The sequence below is a fragment of the Crotalus tigris genome, unplaced genomic scaffold (assembly GCF_016545835.1).
Source record: "Crotalus tigris isolate CLP2741 ecotype Arizona unplaced genomic scaffold, ASM1654583v1 scf7180000019599.1365583, whole genome shotgun sequence".
Lineage (NCBI taxonomy): Eukaryota > Metazoa > Chordata > Lepidosauria > Squamata > Viperidae > Crotalus > Crotalus tigris.
In genome coordinates, this window is record NW_024097615.1 from 19,006 (window position 1) to 40,382 (window position 21,377).

At 42.4% G+C, this 21,377-nt stretch overlaps 1 protein-coding gene across 1 annotated transcript in view; it reads right to left on the bottom strand.

Annotated features, from left to right (window-relative positions):
* LHFPL3 (LHFPL tetraspan subfamily member 3) overlaps positions 1 to 21,377 on the bottom strand; it is a 103,019-nt gene that overhangs the window by 11,120 nt on the left and 70,522 nt on the right. Inside the window, exon 2 of the mRNA XM_039363819.1 lies at positions 7,838 to 8,074. Within this exon, the coding sequence (XP_039219753.1) occupies positions 7,838 to 8,074 (237 nt within the window). The remainder of the gene's footprint in view (positions 1 to 7,837; positions 8,075 to 21,377) is intronic.

The following is a 21,377-nucleotide window of genomic DNA, read 5'->3' on the forward strand; positions in this document are numbered from 1 at the left end:
TATTGCATTCCTGTAAGGTTCTTTCAGAAGAGGAAATAAGGGCTGTTTTAATTGCTGGGTTTCGTTTTATATTTTAAAACTTATACGAGGGGTATTTTATTGCACACTGTCTGTAATAACATTGTGTTGTTGATTGCCATGATATTATTATCTGCTGAGTGGCCCTGGATAATGGCCTTGTAAGTGAATCAAATCAAATCAAATCAAAATGTACTTGGTGGTTTCTCATGGATTTAAACCTTTTTCAGGACTTTAAAGTTCTATCTGTAAATTTAACCTTTTAATTTGCTCATCATTTGTACACATCAATTTTATTGCGCTGGGGAAAAGCTCACAATTCCATCATTTTAAATGATATTTTATGTCAGTCTTGGACCAAAGTAAAATAACGGAATAACCATAACAGAATTAGAAGGGACCTTGGAGGTCATCTAGTCCAGGGCTTTTCAACCTTTTCACCCATTGTACCACTTTTAGGATATGGCAACATCTGAGTACCACCAGTTGCCTAGCAAGGGGTCAAAAACTTGATGAACAAAAAAAAAAGGAAAAAAGTGATAAAATACAGGTAGTCCTTGACTTACAACAATTCGCTTAGTGACTGTTCGAAGTTACAATGGCACTGAAAAAAGTGCCCCCCAAGCCACAGCCGAGCAAGACACCTCCCTGCCCACCCAGCCGCGCTCTTCCTCCTGTCCGAGGTTTTCATTGTTGTGAGCATTTCTGTTGAGGATTGGCAGCGGGGGTGAGGTGGGGGTGTTTGGTTTTTATTTCCCCCATCTGCTGGGTGGTTGCAGCAGGTTTTGGTCACTTCACATGACCCTAGGACACTGTGACCGTCATAAATAGGAATCAGTTGCCAAGCATCTGAATGACCCCGGAGATGCTGCAACATTCCAGCTGATCGGCGCTTCTTCTGGGCTCAGCAGAAGCATCAGGATCAGCGCCGAGCTCCAGCTGGAGCCTGGTGCTGATCCTGGCGCTTCCACTGAGCCCTGACAGCCCCGAAGAAGCACCGATCAGCTGGAAAGCGGCGCTGATCCTGGCGCTTCCGCTGAGCCCTGACAGCCCTGCAGCTCCAGCCATCTCTTGCTCAGGCTTGTGCGGTGCTGCCACCGGTTCAGCTCATTCCCCTCTCCTGTTACTACTTTTCTAGGATGGTTGAGTACCACCTGCCAGGTGCCAATGTACCACAGGTGGTACCCGTACCACTGGTTGAAAAGCCCTGATCTAGTCCAACCCCCTGCTCAGGCCGGAAACCCTGTACCATTACAGACAAATGGTTGTCCAATCTCTTCTTAAAAACCTCCAGTGTTGGAGCACACAAAACTTCTACACAGGCCAGTTCTATAAAATTCAAATAATCTGAATTTACCGGAGCCATTCAGATGAATAAACTCTCACCAAGAAAAATCTATCTTTTAACGCCCGGATTGACTTCGCAATTGTATCTTAATGATCGCAGGAGAAATGGATGGGGGGTTTAATAAATAAACTAAACAGATAATAAATAAATAAATAATAAGTTTGCCTTGTAGGGGCAAATAAATCTCAAGAAACAAATGAACAAACCTAATGGAATTCTGTGAAAAATCCACGTCTATGCCAGGATCGACAGCAACACTAGCACACACAACACACACAGAAATGGACAAAGTCCTTGAGGTATAACAGTTCATTTAACAACTGTCTGAAGTTACAACAGCACTGGGAACAAGGACTGATGACCGTTTTTCACACTTAAGTTGCAGGCATCCATTGCAAGCATCCCCGTGGGTCACATGATCAAAATCTAGACACTTGGCAACTGGCAAGTACGTATGACTGTTGCAGCGTCCCGGGGTCACTTGTGGCCTATCTGTATGAGAAATACTGGACTATACCGTAAACCGAATTTTGATTCTCTTGCCTATAAAAAAATTCAGGTAATAAGGTCAGCACAGTTTAAAAATAACGGATAATACCTTTCTTGGAATAAACGTCGTTTTCTCATGACGTGACTTTGGACCAACTTACTTGAAGACAGGCCGTCTCCAAAAAGTCTGTGGAACTTCAAACTGAGTTTGACTTATCCTAGAACAGTGTTTCTCAACCTTGACAATTTTAAGGCATGTGGACTTCAACTCCCAGAATTCCACAGCCAGCATTGCTGGCTGTGGAATTCTGGGAGTTGAAGTCCACATGCCTTAAAATTGTCAAGGTTGAGAAACACTGTCCTAGAAGGTCAGCGTGCCGTTTATTCGGCTTAATTCTCTGTAATGTGGATGACTCGATCCCAGTGTTGTTGCTGCTGTGAAGTTTTGCAAAGCTGTCCAGAGGTTTCGGAGGAAGTAATTAAGGCTCTTTTAAGCCAATAATCTGTATTTATAGGGGGATGAAGCTACACGCAACCTATTTGGATGACTTCAAAAGTGACATTGAATGTCCTATTCTTGAAGCAGCGGAGGGTGGCTTTAAATAAGCTATAATTATTTTCCTTTAATCTTACAATGAGATTATGGCAGCCAAGTATTTATCTGGGAAAGGTGTAATGTTTGCAACTCAGGGTTGAAATGAGGAGTCCTTGTGCCCTCTGAGCTTGGTTGTTTTCTTGCAGACGTTTCATGACCCAAACTAGCTAACATCATCAGTGCTAGAAGGGAGGGGGGTTTGCAGAGAGGAGGAGGAGGAGGAGGAGGAGGAGGAAGAAGACTGTGGGGTCCTTGGTGCTCTCTGAGCTTGCTTGTTTTCTTGCAGATGTTCATTACCCAACTAGGTAACAACATCAGTGTTAGAAGGATGTAGGGCAGTGGTGGCAAACCTATGGCACGGGTGCCAGAGGCGGCACTCAGAGCCCTCTCTGTGGGCACGCGCGCCGTCGCCCCAGTCCTAGACCTTCAGCTGGGTTTTATAAAACCTTTTCGCTTGCCGCCATGTGCAAAAAAAAAAAAAGGTTCAATCAATGAGTCAATTTCAACTTTTCGCGGGGAAAAAAAAAGATCTTGCAAAGTTGGAATTGATTGATTGAACGTTTTAGTCCCACCCAGTCTGCTGTTACCACTGCAGCCACGCCCACCCAATGGGCCACACCCACCCAATGGGCCACACCCACCCGGCACTCGACGATGCATAAGTGGTCTCTAAAAGGTTCGCCATCACTGCTACAGGAGACGGTTATTAAGTGAGTTGTGCCCCATTTTAACCACCTTTCTTGTTAAATGAATCGCTGCAGTTGTTCAGTTAGTAACCCGGTTGTTAAGTGAGCTTTTTTCCTGTCATGAGGTCCCAAAAGGGGATACAACGTGACCCCAGGGGCACTGCGACCGTCGTAAATACGAGTCAGTTGCCAAGGGTCTGAATTCTGATCCCACGGGGACGCTGCAACGGTTGTAAGTGTGAAAAACGGCCGTAGGTCACTTTTTAAAGCGCCGTCGTAACTTCGAACGGCCACTAAATGAACTGTTGTAGGAAACCTCGGATACCCAAACTGGGCTTTACTCCTATGTGAAGCATCCTAGGAGGAATCAGGTTGACATCCCTTCTGTTCCTTCACTGTAGTTTCTTGTTGCCTTGACTGGCAAAAAAACACCCCAACAATGTATATTTGTTTCACAGCCAGTAGTGTAAATTGGACATCCTGGCTTATTAGGCATCCTGGCAAGCGTATTTTGCCCATCTGAACGGAGAGCCAAGTTTGATTGGCAGCCGAAGAGGAAGCAGGACCGAGATGCTTCTCTGTCTTACTTAAAGTTTGAAGGAAATCTTCTCTCCCGGCCAACCTCTGAGTTCGTTGAGGCTGTCAAGAATGGTCTCTCTCTCTCTCTCTGCCTTCCTCCTTGACTTATTGCATCTTTCAAGATTCAAGCAGTCAAGGTCTATTTGTCTTCCTTTTCCAGCCCAAACTATTCCCTCCCCGTTGCACGGGATTGTCCATCAACTTGCAAATAGGATCTGTCTTGTTTCTCATCGTCCTTGCTCTGGAAGCCTATCTAGATGAAGAGCTGGATAAAGATGGAGGGAGGGAGCTAATAGAATGACAGGGAGGGAGGGAGGGAGGGAGGAAGGAAGGAAGGAGGGAGGGAGGGAAGAAAGGAAGGAGAGAGGGAGGGAAAGAAGGGAGGGAGGGAAGAAAGGAAGGAAGGAAGGAAGGAGGGAGGGAAGGAGGGAAGAAAGGAAGGAGAGAGGGAGGGAAAGAAGGGAGGGAGGGAGGGAAGAAAGGAAGGAAGGAAGGAGGGAGGGAAGGAGGGAGAAAGGAAGGAGAGAGGGAGGGAAAGAAGGGAGGGAGGGAAGAAAGGAAAGAAGGAAGGAAGGAGGGAGGGAGGGAAGGGAAGAAGGGAAAGGAAGGAAGGAGGGAAGAAGGGAAGAAAGGAAGGAAGGAGGGAGGGAGGGAGGGAAGAAAGGAAGGAAGGAGGGAGGGAGGGAAGAGAGAAAGGAGCGAAGGAAGGAAGGGAAGGAATAAGGAGGGAAAGAAGAGAGAAGGAGGGAAGATAGGGAGGGAGGGAGGAAGATAATGGAATGATAACAAAAGGATGGATAGATGGAAGGATGGAAGGAAGGAAGGAGAGAGAGAGAGAAGGAGGGAAGGAGGCAGGGAAGGACGAAGAGGTAGGGAGGAGAGAAGGAGGGAAGAGGGAGGGAGGAAGGAGGGGAGGAAGATAATAGTATGATAGAGAAGGAAAGAAGGAAGATAACAGAATGATAAGGAAAGAAGGAAAGAAGGAAGGAAGGAAGAAGAGAAGGAAGGGAGGGAAGGAAGGAAGGTGGAAGAGAGGGAAGGAAGGAAGGAAGGAAGGAAGGAAAAGAGAGTGAGAAGAAGGGAAAGAAGGGAAGGAACAAAGATGGAGGGAGGGAAGAGAGAAGGAGGGAAAACGGAGGGAGGGAGGAAGGAAGATAATGGATGATAAGGAAAGAAGGATGGATAAACGAAAGGAGAAAGAGAAGGAGGGAAGGAGGGAAGGAAGGAAGGAAGAGGGAGAGAGGATAGAAAGAGAGAAGACAGGGAGGGAGGAAGGGAGAAGGGAAGGGAGGAAGATAATAGAATAATAGAGAAGGAAAGGAAGATAACAGAATGATAAGGAAGGAAGGAAGGAAGGAAGGAAGGAAGGAAGGAGGGAAGGAAGCAGGAAAGGATTGAACAGGGACGGAGGGAGAAAGGGAGAAGAATTTCTCTTAGAGAAAAAAACCCAAAAACCTCAGCACTTGAGTCAAGGAATGGGTCTATCACCCTGAGCATTTTTTTAAACTTTATTCTCACACATCATCAAATGAAATCGCTCCCTCTTCATGGTTACCTAAAGTAAAAATTGTCTACTTCGATTTTAAAAAACGTGACTGAATCTGCTGGCTTGGTTCTCAATATCTGTTATTTGTTGTTGAACGCATGCAGTTTCCCCCCCCCCTCCATACTGTTCAGTTGTTTTGTTCGTAGCGGATGCTTTTTCTTCATCTTTCTATTTTGCATTTTAACTTTGGAGATAAACAAGAAACAGGCAAGATGCAAGAAATGTTGGCAGGATTAAAAGTTGCCAGTAGAAAAAACAAGCTCCTGCTTTAAAGCTGTCTGACAGTCTATCATAGAAAGTGTTTGGAAACGCAAAAGGCCACATTATCTTTAAAAATCATATTTTAATGCGGTTTCTTATGAATATTAACGATCCCGTTCTTTTGGGTTGCTCTCTTAACTTCTAAAATAAATTAGGTATAGCTTTCAGACTAGATAAGACACATACTGTAATATATATTTGAACCGAAGAGATAAATTTGGCTCTTTTCACCATAAGTACAAGAAAAATGTATAAATATACATTGATGAATTCCATATATTTCTTCTGACATCTATATAGGAAGCTCTTTAAAGTTTATACTTGGTATATTTTTTTCCTCAATTGAAAACCCGCAATTTTAAGGATGCGTCTGATCTTGAATAATATAGCTCTATCGTTCTTCACCCTCACATAATCCCTTTTAATCTTTCGAGATCAGCGTGGACTCAAATTCTCTAGAAAGCACTTAAATGCCTTGATTCTTCAGTGTTGGGTTATTTATTATGAATTTCCTCTATGTCCCAGTTACGTGTAACATGTGTATTTGGTGAATAGCAAGATTGTCAGTTGCATCTTTTGCAAAACATTTAATTGCCTCAGAATTGTTGCTTGTTAACAAAATAACTCCAGTTGTTTTCAAAGGAGAGAATAATAACTATGCTCAATCATTCTCCTGAGCACACGGAAGAAAGTTATATGGACTTTGGATAGATCCATGACAGCCCTAGTAAGACTACATTTAGAATACGCCATCCAGGTTTGGCCACCCCAATACAAAAAAAAGATGTTGAGATTTTGGAAAAAAATTCAGAGAAGAGCAACAAAGATGATCAGGGGACTGGAGGCTAAAACATATAAGGAACGGCTGCTGGAATTGGGTATGTCTAGTTTAATGAAGAGAAGGACGAGGGGGGACATGATAGCAGTCTTCCAGTATCTCAGGGGTTGCCCCAAAGAAGAGGGAGTCAAGCTATTCGCCAAAGCACCTACGTAAACGCAGGGCAAGAAGCAACGGATGGAAACTCATCAAGGAGAGAAGCAACTTAGAACTAAGGAGAAATTTCCTGACAGTTAGAAGAATTAATCAGTGGAACTCCTTGACTCCAGAAGCTGTGAATACTCCAACACTGTAAGATTTTAAAAAGAGACTGGACAGTCATTTATCTGAAATGGTACAGTATAGCAGTGGTTCTCAACCTTTTTAATGCCGCGACCCCCAACCGGTCATAAGTCGAGGACTACTCAACTGGTGCAGCACCGTTTGCAGAATGGGACTTTTGGTGGGCTCAGCAGGGCAGAGACAGCCTGGACAATTCCTATCGGCTTTGGAAAGCCAATAGGATTAGACTCTATTCAAGAGAGTCTATTCTATTGGTTTTCAAAAGCCAATAGAATAAAAGGGAGTAGCGCAGCTAAGGAAAAGGGGAAAAAAATGGCAGACTGCGTTGTTTGGCGACCCCCGTGAAATGGTCGTTTGACCCCAAATGGGGTCCCGACCCACAGGTTGAGAACCACTGCAGTATAGGGTTGGACTAGAAGACCTCCAAGGTCCCTTCCAACAACCACAACAGCAGCAGCAACATTATCATCATCATCATCATCATCATCACTATAGTTAATACTAAAAGCCAGAAGTTATAAGTACAATGTTTATTAAAAAAAATGAGTAAAGGGCCTAATGAATTCAAGTGAGAACAAGGATTGTGAGGGAGAATAAATAGCTTGACGTCCCCGACTTAGAACTATTTGTTTAGTGGCCTTTTGAAGTTATGACGGTGCTGGAAAAAAGTGACTTCTGAGCGTTTTTCACACTTACGACCTTTGTGGCATTCCCCGGGGTCAGGTGATCAAAATTCAGGCACTTGAGATGTATTTATGATGGTTGCAGTGTACTGGGTGTGTGTGTGTGTGTGTGTGTGTGTGTGTGTCATGCAGTGGTGGGATTCAAATAGGTGAACCACCAGTTCTCTGCGTGGATGCCGCTTCCGGAAGTCCGTTCTGGGCCTGGTCGACACAAACATGAGCTACCGGTTCTGCCGAAATGGTGTGAACCGGCTGAATCCCACCACCGGGGTTCCTGTGACGCCCTTTAGTGACCTCCCGTCAAGCAAAGTCAACGGGGGAGTCACCGTTTTTGTTTTTTTCCTTGAAGTAATTTCGCTCCTCATCCAAGAAGCTTCTTCATCCAGAGCTGGAGAAGCCCTTTGGATGAGAAGCGAACAGTCTTCAAGGAAAGACCTCAGGAAAGCCTCTTTGGGACACCCGTGGTCTGCGTGACTGAGACTCTCCGTAGACGTGGACCGAAACCATCTTACCTTTGTTTTCCAACTTCAGCTCTTCCGCTAGTAAGCTGTCCTGCCTGTTGCCAAGTACAAAGGCCAGGAAGGAGAGGATGAGGGCATCCAGGATCCCAATGATGGCCAAGATGTAGGCCCAGCGGATGGAGCAGGCTCCCAGCGTGTACTTGTCTGTCTTCTCCCCGCACATCCGCTTGACCTCTTTTGCGTCCCAGCCATCGGGATAAATCATACAACCGAGGATAAGGCAAGCAGCTGGGAAGATAAAAGCGGAAGGGGGAGGGAGGGGAAGGAGGAGAAGGAGAAGAGGAGGAGGAGGAGGAGGAGGAGAAGGAGGAGGAGGAGAAGGAGGAGGAAGAGGAGGAGGATTTGGTGGTAGATGGAGGAGAAGGAGGAGAAGAAGGAGAGAAGGAGAAGGTGGTAGATAGAAGGAAGAGGAGAAGGAGGAGGAAAAGAAGGAGAGGAGGAGGAGGGAGAAGAGAGAGAAGTGATAAAAACGTTAATCATGCAATTCATCATTATATCCATAGTTTGCTACTTGTTGTTAGAGTATCTCCAGGATTGTATTTCTCATACGCAGGTTACATGTATGTTTCTTTCTTCTTTCCTTTCCCTCCTTCTCCTTCCTTCCTTCCTTCCTTCCTTCCTTCCTTCCTTCCTTCCTTCCTTCCTTCCTTCCTTCCTTCCTTCCTTCCTTCCTCCCTCCTTCCCTCCCTCCCTCCCTTCTTTCCTCCCTCCCTCCCTCCCTCCCTTCTTTCCTCCCTCCCTCCCTCCCTTCCTTCTTTCCTCCCTTCCTTCTTTCCTCCCTCCCTCCCTTCCTTCCCTTCTTCCCTCCTTCTTTCCTCCTCCTTCCTCCGTTCCCCTTCCTTCTTTCCTCCCCCCTCCTTCCCTCCCTCCCTCCCTTCCTTCTTTCCTCCCTCCCTCCCTCCCTCCTCCCTTCCTTCCTTCTTTCCTCCCTCCCTCCCTCCCTTCCTTCCTCCCTCTCCCCTTCCCCACCTCCCTCCCTATTATTTATTTAGCTTTTAGGGGCTGAAAGGGACCTTGGAGGTCTTCTAGTCCAACCCCCCACCCAGGACAATTCTCCTTATACCATTCCAGACAAATAATTATACAATCTCTTCTTCAAATCCTCCCGTAATGGAACGTCCATAATTCTGTCGCTGTTGTGTTGTGTTTATGTACTACATTAATGATTCTTCTGAGCGCATCTTTTGGCAATAGGCCACTAAATAGAACACAATAATATTTTCTTTTTTTTAAAAAAAAACAACAACCACATCTTCCTCATCTATTCGTGACATAGCAGGAAGTTCCCACAATTTTTATAAAAGAAAATTTCTCCCCAGCAAACGGTACTTTCACAGATCTTGTATTTAGTGCCAAGAGGCTGAAAGCATCAGAACTTCTATATTTATGTCTCTGCTGGCTGATCTGATTTTAAAAATACCTAAATTAGCTTTTTTCCAGATTTGTCACAGTCAGTAGGAGTGAACACACACGCGCATGCATTTGTTTTTGTTGCTGTTTTTTTATTTTTTAATTTGGTCTGCTTGAAAGAGTCAGAGGCTCCAGAAAATATCCACTATTGAAACAAGCGGTTAAAGAAACCCAGTGTGTCTCTGCAGCTATTTAACGATCGGCTTGAAACGATGCAGGGATGGGAATTAAATTCAATTAAAATAGCTACCAAACAAAATAGAAAGGGCTGCCCATCTTCTTTAAACGTTTAAAGCAGATTTATGCAATATTTTAATTGATTTTCAGCTCGGCCGATTGCCAGGGGAAATAGCTTGACACGTGTCACCTTCGGAAAACAGAAAAAAACTGCTCTCTTCACTGCAATGTATAATTTTCCTAAATTTTATTCTAATTAGCCATCTTCACATCCCACAAAACGATCCAAAGGGCGAGGCAGGATTCGTTCCTGGATTCCCTTTCCCTGAAAGCAGAAAAGTATTTCCGAGAGGCAGGTGGATTTATCAGCCCTAAATCATTTGAAGTGTTAAACTTTTTTTTCCACGGCTTATTGCAGGATAGCTTGAGTTCTGCACCGCCTTAAGGAGAGCCAGTTGTTAGATGTTGTACCTTGGCTTCAGTTTTACAAGGAGGGAACAATTCGGACTAAGAATAAATCAGGGAGAACGGTCTTGGCACCATCCAACAGATGCTCAGGATTTTCCTACGGCCACATTATCTAAAATACTTCAACAACAGAAAAAAGGAATTGTTCTTAACCCAAACTGCAACTCCTTCCTTCCTTCTTCCCTCCCTCCTTCCCTCCCTTCCTGCTTTCTGTTGGCCATCTTGTTGACTGACCCTTCTTTCTTTCTTTCCTTCCTTCTTCCCTTCCTCCCTCCCTTCCTTCTGCCCTCCTTTCTGCTTCCTGTTGGCCATCTTGCTGATTCCCTTTCTTTCTTTCTTTCTTTCTTTCTTTCTTTCTTTCTTTCTTTCTTTCTTTCTTTCTTTCTTTCCTTCCTTCCTTCCTTCCTTCCTTCCTTCTTCCCTCCCTTCTTCCCTCCCTTCCTGCTTTCTGTTGGCCATCTTGTTGACTGACCCTTCTTTCTTTCTTTCTTTCTTTCTTTCTTTCTTTCTTTCTTTCTTTCTTTCTTTCCTTCCTTCCTTCCTTCCTTCCTTCCTTCCCCCCTTTCCTTCCTTCTTCCCTTCCTCCCTCCCTTCCTTCTGCCCCTCTTTCTGCTTCCTGTTGGCCATCTTGTTGACTGACCCTTCTTTCTTTCTTTCTTTCTTTCTTTCTTTCTTTCTTTCTTTCTTTCTTTCTTTCCTTCCTTCCTTCCTTCCTTCCTTCCTTCCCCCCTTTCCTTCCTTCTTCCCTTCCTCCCTCCCTTCCTTCTGCCCCTCTTTCTGCTTCCTGTTGGCCATCTTGCTGATTCTCTTTCTTTCTTTCTTTCTTTCTTTCTTTCTTTCCTTTCTTTCTTTCTCTCTCTCTCTCTTTCTTTCTTTCTTTCCTTTCTTCCTCCCTCCCCCTCCCCCCTCCTTCTTTCCTTCTTTCTTTCTTTCTTTCTTTCTTTCTTTCTTTCTTTCTTTCTTTCTTTCTTTCCTTCCTTCCCCCTTTTCCTTCCTTCTTCCCTTCCTCCCTCCCTTCCTTCTGCCCTCCTTTCTGCTTCCTGTTGGCCATCTTGCTGATTCTCTTTCTTTCTTTCTTTCTTTCCTTCCTTCCTTCCTTCCTTCCCCCCTTTCCTTCCTTCTTCCCTTCCTCCCTCCCTTCCTTCTGCCCCTCTTTCTGCTTCCTGTTGGCCATCTTGCTGATTCTCTTTCTTTCTTTCTTTCTTTCTTTCTTTCTTTCTTTCTTTCTTTCTTTCTTTCTTCTCTTTTTTCTTTCTTTCCTTCCTTCCTTCCCTTCCTTCCCCCCTTCCCTTCTTCCCTTCCTCCCTCCCTTCCTTCTGCCCTCCTTTCTGCTTCCTGTTGGCCATCTTGCTGATTCTCTTTCTTTCTTTCTTTCTTTCTTTCTTTCTTTCTTTCTTTCTTTCCTTCCTTCCTTCCTTCCTTCCTTCCTTCCTTCCCCCCTTTCCTTCCTTCTTCCCTTCCTCCCTCCCTTCCTTCTTTCTTTCTTTCTTTCTTTCTTTCTTTCTTTCTTTCTTTCTTTCTTTCTTTCCTTCTTTCCTTCTTTTATTTATATGTACCATTTATAATGAGAGGCAGTTTAGTGTAGTCTGTAGTAGCTAGAGACATCAGGCTAGAGAGCGGAGACTGTGAGTTCTAGTTATGCCTCGGGCACAAAGCCAGCTGGCTGACCTTGGGCCAGTCACTTTCTCCCAGCCCTAGGAAGGAGGCAATGGTAAACCACTTCTGAAAAACCTTGCCAAAAAAACTGCAGGAAGTTATCCAGGTATTCTCCGAGACTTGGGCACGATTCAATGAAAGAAAACAAAAATATATATATACCGTATTAACTGTAGCAAATAATATATATATTCTGATCAACATTTAAAAGAACCGCTATGGACCAGTGGTGAAGGTTTTGGACATGGAGCAAGGAGACTGAGCTTCTAGTCCAGGAGTCTTCAAACTTGGCCCTTTTTATAACTCGTGGACTTCAACTCCCAGAATTCCTGAGCCAGCATGGCTCAGCTTAGAAGCCTCTCCCTTTCCCCTCAGCATGGCTGGCTCAGGAATTCTGGGAGTTGAAGTCCACAAGTCATAAAAGGGCCAAGGTTCCCCACCCCTGCCCTATATCAGGGGTCCTCAACCTTGGCAGCTTTAAGACTCGTGGACTTCAACTCCCAGAATTCCTGAGCCAGCATGGGGGAACTATGGCCCTCATGACTTATGGACTTCAACTCCCAGAATTCCTGAGCCAGCATGGCTCAGCTTAGAAGCCTCTCCCTTTCCCTCAGCATGGCTGGCTCAGGAATTCTGGGAGCTGAAGTCCACAAGTCATAAAAGGGCCAAGGTTCCCCACCCCTGCCCTATATCAGGGGTCCTCAACCTTGGCAACTGTTCAGACTTGCGGACTTCAACTCCCAGAATTCCTGAGCCAGTATGGCTCAGCATGGAAACCTCTTCCTTTCCCCTCAGCATGGCTGGCTCAGGAATTCTGGGAGTTGAAGTCCACGAGTCATAAAAGAGCCAAGGTTGCCTACCCCTGTGCTAGGCTATCTTCGGTCATGGAAGATCTATAGATGATGACTTTCAGACAGTCCCTCTCTCTGAGCCTATCCCACCTTAAACTCTTTAAAGAAAGACAATAGATAAGCCTAATTAATGTTTGTGGTTGGCTAAGTAAAATTTACCCCTATTACTTATATTAGAAGTTATTCTGGGGCATAGAGAAATGTTGATTTTTCTTAACACACAGCGCTGGTTTCTTTATTCTACCCAGTCCTTTGTGACTAAGGCACACAATTTAAAGGGAGACAGATGTGACCTTTTCCTGCAGCTCAACGTTGGGAAAACAAACCAAAATAAACAGCCAGGGCCCAAACCTGGTGTAAATAAGTTTGTAAAACCTAAGGCCAGACTCTACTAACGGTGATCACTCCGAAAGATAGGTATTTTCTGTTGATGCTGATGGAAAAAGACACTTTGGGGGAATCTTTCCTTGAGAAAAACCAATTGGATCTGTCAAGTTAATCAGTAACATAGGAAGGTGGTGAAGAGATGTTTGAAAACAAGCTTGTTTGGACAAAACTGAGAGAGGGAACTTTTGTGGGTAATTAATTGAAAGGTCAACGCGAGAAACAACACGATTGCATTCAAAGAACAAAGTTGTGGGGTTTTTTTTTTTTACAGTTTCTATTTTATAAACATCTTTGCTTTTTGATATTCTTCTCCTGATCTACAAAACAGACAGAGGCGGGAAGCTTACGGTCACCATCTCCCTATCCTCGTCAAGAAGACATGAAGGTGCCTTAAATTTGGTCTCTGTCTTGGTGGAAAGAAAGGGGGAAAAAATAACTTTGGGTTGAGGTTTTTTTTTAAAAAAAACATGCTAAAACCGGGTGGATTTTGCGTGCGTGATGGCGGCTACTTTGTAGCCGTCCTCCTGGGTAAGTGTAAGAACCGCTATGAACAGCAGATATCAGCTGTTCAGCGGTTCAAAATCCCCCTCCCGGGCAAAGGGGGGGGTAGAGAGTGTCTGAATAGTGGTAGAGCCTCTTTCGCACCCCCCAAGTTTTTTTTTTGGGGGGGTGAAAGGAGTGCTCCCACGGAGTTCAGACTTGTCTCCGCTTCCCAGCTGTTTTTGTCCTCAGGGACAAAACGAGCCGCCGCAAACACCTCCGTGCTTAAAGAGAACTGGTGAGTTTTTTTTTTAAAATGGACAGAGCTGAGTAGAGGATTTAGTTTTTGCTTTCTTTGACTTATTTGGATTTTAAGTTTTAAGATTTGTTTCTATTTTTATTCTCTCTTTTTATTTTTTTTCTTTGTTGAAAGGGAAAGTAAAATGGCGATCGGCAAACTCCTCGGTGTTTTTTTTTCTGGAAGTTAGAATGCTGACCGGCAGGCTTTTTGGTGTTTTTCTTTCTTTCCTTTCCCTTTCTCTTTTTATTTCCTTATGATTGGAATGGTTGTTTTTGGTATCTCTAAGTATTTTTTTTGGAACGGACTTTTTCTATTTAATTATTTTTTTTTTTTTCTTCTCCCTTTTTTTTTCCTTTGAACTCCCTTTTTTTTTTTATTGTAATGACCCTTTTTTGAAGGACTTTTTTTCTGTTTAATTTTTTGTAATTTTTAAGAAGGAGTAAAACTTTTTTTTAATTCTTTTTCTCTTCCTTTTTTTCCCTTTTTTCTTTTTATTATAATGACCTTCTTTGGAGGGAGTTATGATTTTTGAAGGAATTTTTATAATTTCTTAAGAAGGACTAAAGGTTTTTCTTTAAGATGGCTCCAAAGCGTCCAGGGATTTCTACAGTTTCTAAATCAACAGTTTCACCCTCTTCTGGGGGTCAGCTAATAACTATGAAGGATTTGCAAGACATGATGGGAGATGTTATAATTCAAATTAGGGCAGAAATGAAAAAGATTTTAGAGGAAAACAATAAGATCTTGAGACAAGATTTTGTTTTGGCTTTAGAAGGTGTTGCTTCTGTTCTTGAAAAGGTGAACTCCCATGTGGAAGAGGTAGCTGAAAAAGTGGACATAATGGAGGGGAAAATTGAAAGTATGGAAAAAGAAATGGAAAATGAGATTCTTATGCTTCAATATGGACAAATGGAATATGCCTTAAGAATTAGAGGCCTGGGAGAGTCTTTGCAAGGAGATCTGAAGGAGATGGTTGCAAAGGACTTTGCATTGATTTTGAATAAAGAAAAAGAGGGAATACTTAATGAAATTGAAAAATTATTTAGGGTTAACTCTGTGGTGGCAGCACAGAAGAATCTGCCAAGAGATGTGGTAATTTACTTTGGTAAAAGATCTTTACGCAATGAAATTGTGCAAGCCTATTATAAGAAGAGATTTCAAATTGCTTCACAAGATGTTATAATTTTTAAAGAGATCCCATCTAAAATTTTAAGAAGAAGAAAGGAGTTTGCTTTTTTAGCAAATGAACTTAAAAAGAGAAAAATTTCATTCAGATGGGATGTTCCGATTGGAATGGTGGTGAATTACCTGGGGACATGTTATAGACTTAATACTGTTTCTCAAGCAAAAGATTTTTATACTTCGGTCCTGGGGGTATGTGCATCGCCATCAATTAAGTTTAAAGCTTTGGAAGAAAAGAATGTAGAATCACAGTTTGAAGAGCCTATATTTATGAAAACTGGAGAATCTTTGTGTGAGAGGCCTCAACAAGTCCAGGTTGAGGAGCAGAAGACAACTTGTGCAGTATATAATCCCAAAAGAAAAGCAGCAACAGAAGAAGGTTAAGGAAGTTTCATATTTAGTGGTTTCTGAATCTCTGGGAGATGTTAGACCTACAAAGTCTTTGGAGCAATCTTTAAGGGTGGAATTGTTGCCTGAAATGGAAACTGGGAAATCTCAGTCTGAGGGGCATCAACAAGAGAGGAACGGGCAGAGGATAACTTGTACAACTTACAATTGTAAAGATCAATACAAGGAGGAATTTAAGGAACCCTTATTGGCTTCGGAGTCGATGGGAGATTCAGGAATTTTGGAGCAGTCTCCTAAGGCAGAACTTGCAGCATTTCTTACGAGTTTGATACAAGAATGGAGAAGGGAAATGGAAGAATGGAAGAATGGAGAATGGAAAAAACTGGAATGTGAATAATTAATAATACTAATATAATTGAGATTGATAAGGATGCAGTTTTTTACGGATGGAATTAGTTATTGGTGAAGATTGAAATGTTTAATGTGTTTATTAACTTTGTTGTTTTAAGTTTTGAACCTTTAATGATAATATTGTTTAAATTTGTGTTTTGAAGGGATTATAATTTGCTTATTTTAGTGAGTGGATTCTAATGTTTTAAATTTTAAAAATTTGTGGTTTTGGAGGGAGTTTATATAGAGTGATGATTGTATTTAGATTTGTTTAGGATTTAAAAGTGTTTTTAGTTTTTAAATATTATTATTAATATTTTTAAGACAAAATAATTTGTTTAATTAAATGTGCTTAGATTTGTTTAGGACTTATAGGTTTTTTAAGTTTTTTTTTTTTTTTTTTTTTGGATAGGAGAGAAGATTATGAAGATTGAAGGAAATATGTACTTACTTTAAGTTCTTTAAGAGTATTTAGCTTTAATGGTATAACAAAGATTTGTATGTTTATTTTTTCGTTTTAGGATAAAGAAAGAGGGAGAAATTAGATTTTATACTATAGATATAGATATTCAAAGAAAGTAATGTTTAAATTTGTGTTTTTGGAGGGAGCTTATATAGAATGATGATTGTATTTAAATTTGTTTAGGTTTTAAAAGTGTCTTAAGTTTTTTTTTTTTTTTTTAATTAAGCCTGTACTCAGCTCTGGGAAGTCCAGGGGAGGGTTTGGGAGGTTGGGAAGGGGGGGGGTGAGGTAGGGGGGGGTATGGGAAGGGGATTTGTTTTTGTAAAATGTAAAAATCTTCAATAAAAAAAAAAAACATGCTAAAACCTGCATTATAATGATGAGTTTTTATCCTTTTCTATGTTAAACATTAAACCCTATGTTAAACATAAACTCAACATTAAGAAAACCAAGATCACGGCATCCGGCCCTCTCAATTCCTGGCAAATAGATGGGGAAGAAATGGAGGTAGTGACAGATTTTATTTTCCTGGGTTCCAAGATCACCGCAGATGGGGACCGCAGCCCAAGAAATTAAAAGACACTTGCTCCTATGGAGGAAAGCTGTGGCAAATCTAGACAGCATACTAAAAAGCAGAGACATCACTCTGCCAACAAAAGTGCGTATAGTCAAGGTCATGGTTTTCCCAGTTGCAATGTATGGCTGTGAAAGTTGGACCATAAGGAAGGCTGAGCGCCAAAGAATGGAGGCCTTTGAACTCTGGTGCTGGAGAAGACTCCTGCGAGTCCCCTGGACTGCAAGGCGATCAAACCGGTCAGTCCTAGAGGAGATCAACCCCGACTGCTCTTTAGAAGGCCAGATCCTGAAGTTGAAACTCAAGTCCTTTGGCCACCTAATGAGAAGGAAGGACTCCCTGGAGAAGGGCCTAATGCTGGGAAAGATGGAGGGCAAGAGAAGAAAGGGACGACAGAGAATGAGATGGCTGGAGGGAGTCCCTGAAGCAGTAGGCGTGAGCTTCAAGGGACTCCAGAAGATGGTAGAGGACAGGAAGGCCTGGAGGAACGTTGTCCATGGGGTCACGATGGGTCGGACACGACTTCGCAACTAACAACAACAAATGTTAAAAAAAAAAAACCTTTGCCTGTTGCTACCCATTGGCAGGGCAGATCGTCTTCACCATACACCCAATTTCAGTGGCTGTGAGGTAGTTATCAAATGAGTCGTGCTTCCATTTTACGACCTTTCTCCTTAAGCGAATCATTGCAGTCATTAAAGCGAACCTGGCTTGCCCCCCCCGCCGTTGTTAAGTGAACCGTGCAGACTTTAAGCCAATTCCCCCTTGATTTCGCTTGTCCAAAGGTCGCAAAACGGAATCACGTGACTCTGGGGACATTGCAACCGTCATAAGTACATGTCAGTTGCCAAGCGCCTGGATTTTGATCAGGTGACCTTGGGGGGGCGGGATGCGGCGAGAGTCTGTAAAATCAGACCTGGGAGCCCCCTCCCTGAATGACAGTCATTGTTTGTTTGTTTTTAAGACGGGCTACGGAGAATTATTTTCTCCCCCAAACTATTTCTTATCAAAAGGGTTTGTATCCTAGCAACCAGCATTTACCTGGTGCGTCCCAAGACACAGGAGATGCAAAGAGATTAATTGATGTTTATATAGGAAAACACAAGGGTATTCAAAGCCTACCACTAAATATGTTATTATTGTTTTTTTTCAACAAGCACTTCAGTTTGAAAAGAATTGTAAAATTAATTCCCTCCCTTTGGATTAGAAATCCGTTTAGCAATAACAATTATCCACCAAGTGGCCTTTTGGCTCACCCGCATTTTAGTCCTTGCTAAATACAACCTTTTTCTGGCCTTTTAACCATTGGATTAAGCAAAAAAAAAAAGATTCTTTTTTTTAAATCTTTGACTTTATCTAAGATGCTGTGTAGCGTAGGAATTAAGGTGTCAGAGTAGAAATAGGGAGATCGTGAACAGGAAAGCCAACTGGGCGACTTGGGCCCGTCGCTTTCTCTCTGACCAGCCCGCCTTGCAGGGTGAGCGTCATGGTTCCGATAGAGGAAACTGGTAAAAGAACCTCAAGGCAAGAATTCTTCCTTAAAGAACACTTTATTAGGAAACAAAATATCGGCACTTACGTAGTTGAACCCAAAACTGAAGTTCCCTCCAGATAGAAAGAAGAAGAAGAAGAAGAGAAAGAAGAGAAAGAAGAGGAAGAAGAAGAAGAAGAAGAAGAAGAAGAAGAAGAAGAAGAAGAAGAAGAAGAAGAAGAAGAAGGAGAAGAAGAACAACAACAACAACAACAACAACAACAACAACAACAGGGTTGTGTCCAAGGAATCCTTGCTTCTCATTTGGTGGCCAAAGTCTTTGAGATAATAATAATAATATGTCCTTGAGTTTCCACACTGCTACATTGTTATGGCTAACTAAACCCTTGGGCATTTACCTCATCCTTCCTTCTACCTCTGAACTCTAAAAGAAGAGAAAAAGCACGTTAAAAGCAAAAGCAAAATGGCTGCTGATTCTCAGTGGTCGGACATCCATTGTCACAGCGTTGACAGTGAGGAGAAAAAAATAATAAAATAAAATAAAATAAATAATAAAATAAAATAATAAAATAAAATAAATGGATAATAACATAAAATAATAAAATAAATAAAATAAAATAAACTGATGATGATGATGATGATGATGATAATAATTAGTACCAATAATAATAGGCTCCTTGGGTGCAATCCCAAAACAACTGGAGCACCACTTGAACACCAACGGCATTAACAAATTCGCTATTAGTCAATTGCAAAAGGTGGCCTTACTAGGAACTGCTTCCATCCTGTGACGATATCTGTAATACCATCAAATATCCACATCTGCCTATCCCAGGTCCTTGGTAAGGACTCAATAGGTAGACAAAAATGCCAAATCCAATCCGAACATCTGGCTGATTGTGCGATGATACATAATAATAATAATAATAATAATAATAATAATAATAATAATATCTGTAACACCATCAAACATCCACATCTGCCTATCCCAGGTCCTGGGTAAAGACTCGATAAGTAGACAAAATGCCAAATCCAGTCTGAACATCTGGCTGACTATGTGATGATCCATAATAATAATAAAAAGTTGGAAGGGACCCTGGAGGTCATGTAGTCCAACCCCTGGTCAGGCAGGAAACCCTATACCATTTCAGACAAATGGCTGTCCAGTCTCTTAAATAAAATAACATAACAAACAAAATAAACTGATAAAAGTCCTGAAGGCAGGACAAGAAGCAACGGATGGAAACTAACCAAGGAGAAAAGCAACCTAGAACTAAGGAAAAACTTCCTGACAGTTAAAACAATTAACCAAAGGAACAACCTGCCTCCAGAAGCGGTGAATGCGCCAACACTGGAAGTTTTTAAGAAGAGACTGGACAGCCGTTTGTCCGAAATGATATAGGGTTTCCTGCCTGAGCAGGGGGTTGGACTAGAAGACCTCCAAGGTCCCTTCCAACTTTTTATTATTATTATAAGAAAAAAATGGAATTTTTGTACTGAAACATTGGCCAACAAAGCTGGTCGGCGTAAGTGAAGGGACTTCTTAAATCTAGAAATATCTTCACTTGAGAACCTGCTCTGGGGTTATGTTTCATTTTGCTGTTTGTACAAATTGGCGTGGCTATGCATGAACAGACAGAAAAAAAAAAAAGCAAAATACGGTCATTAACTCAGATTTAGAAGGGAGACCTTCTGGCTGATCTCCTCCAGGACTGACCGGTTTGATCGCCTTGCAGTCCAGGGGACCCACAGGAGTCTTCTCCAGCACCAGAGTTCAAAGGCCTCCATTCTTTGGCGCTCAGCCTTTCTTATGGTCCAACTTTCACAGCCATACATTGCAACTGGGAAAACCATGGCCTGGACTATACGCACTTTTGTTGGCAGGGTGATGTCTCTGCTTTTTAGTACGCTGTCTAGATTTGCCATAGCTTTCCTCCCCAGGAGCAAGCGTCTTTTAATTTCTTGGCTGTAGTCCCCATCTGCGGTGATCCTGGAGCCCAGGAAGATAAAATCTGTCACTACCTCCATTTCTTCCCTTTCTATTTGCCAGGAATTGAGAGGGCCAGATGCCATGATCTTGGTTTTCTTAATGTTGAGTTTCAAGCCAACTTTTGCACTCTCCTTCTAAACTCTACATCTGTGTTTGATATTTTACAATCAGGTTTCCACATTCTTATAGTTTTAGACCTTATCTCCTGCACAGATAAAGCAAAATCAATGCCTCCCTTTCTCTCTCATACTCTTTTCTGCACACATGTGCACATAGACACACAGGCACCCAGAGTGTTCTTGGACACGGAACTGATGTATGTCCTGTGTACATTTATAAAGAAAGAGTGTAGGGAAGCATTGGGTAACTAAAACTAAGAGGAGTCAGTAATGCATGTATGTTTCCCCAGCCTAAGATACGCTGATGTTTTCGTCACAATATATTACAAGACACATTACTCTTCTCTCTTGTTTACCGTTGAAGTGAAACTCGTTATACCGCTGTCCAGTTTCCTTGGCAACAAAATGACTTTCTGCTACAACTCGCATGACTCTAGTGTCAGCAAGCGTATGTTCTTTTCTTCTGTGGGTCTCTGAGGGGAGCCAGAGTTAATATGTGTCTTTTTGTCTGGCTCTACGAGAGTTGTCGTTACCTTGCTTCCTTTCGGAAGCATATTTGGAAATTATTCCAAAGGGCAAGAAAGCCAAACGGGAGGAAATTGACTGCTTATTAATTTTATACTACATTTGTGGCCCTTTATGGCAAGACTTACCTTGCAAAGTAGCAATAAATCAATCTCTCCATTCAGTCTCCACAAAGTCCATTTAAAATCAAGAGTTTGTTTTTCAAAAGGGCCCCCGTGGTGCTGTGGTTAAACTGCAGCATTGCAGGCAAAGTCTGCCCACTGTCAATAGTTTGATTCTGATGGGGCTCAACAATATGCTGGCTCGGTAAACCGCTGAGAGAGGGCTGTAAAGCACTATGAAGCGGTATATAAGTCTAAGTGCTATTGCTATTCCTTCCTGAAGCCTGAAACCATTCCAAGGACACCGCAGCAAGTGTGGAGAGGAAGCAGACGGTTCCCATAACAAAGTGAAATTGTTTACATGGTTGGGGAAATTATTGTTTAATTCTATGAACTGGTGCCTGGGAGTCTCAGAGTTAGTTTTGCTTCGACATTACTATGTTGTGTATTCAATAAGCAGTAAGATTTTCAGGAACGGAATGAACTTGAAGTATTTATTTGGATTCTCGAACTGGATGTTGACACTTGGGTGATCATAATTTTGGTCCCAATTAGGGTCAAAAAGCAACATCATGTACAGATACATAAATACATGTCAGTTGTCAAGTGCCTGAATT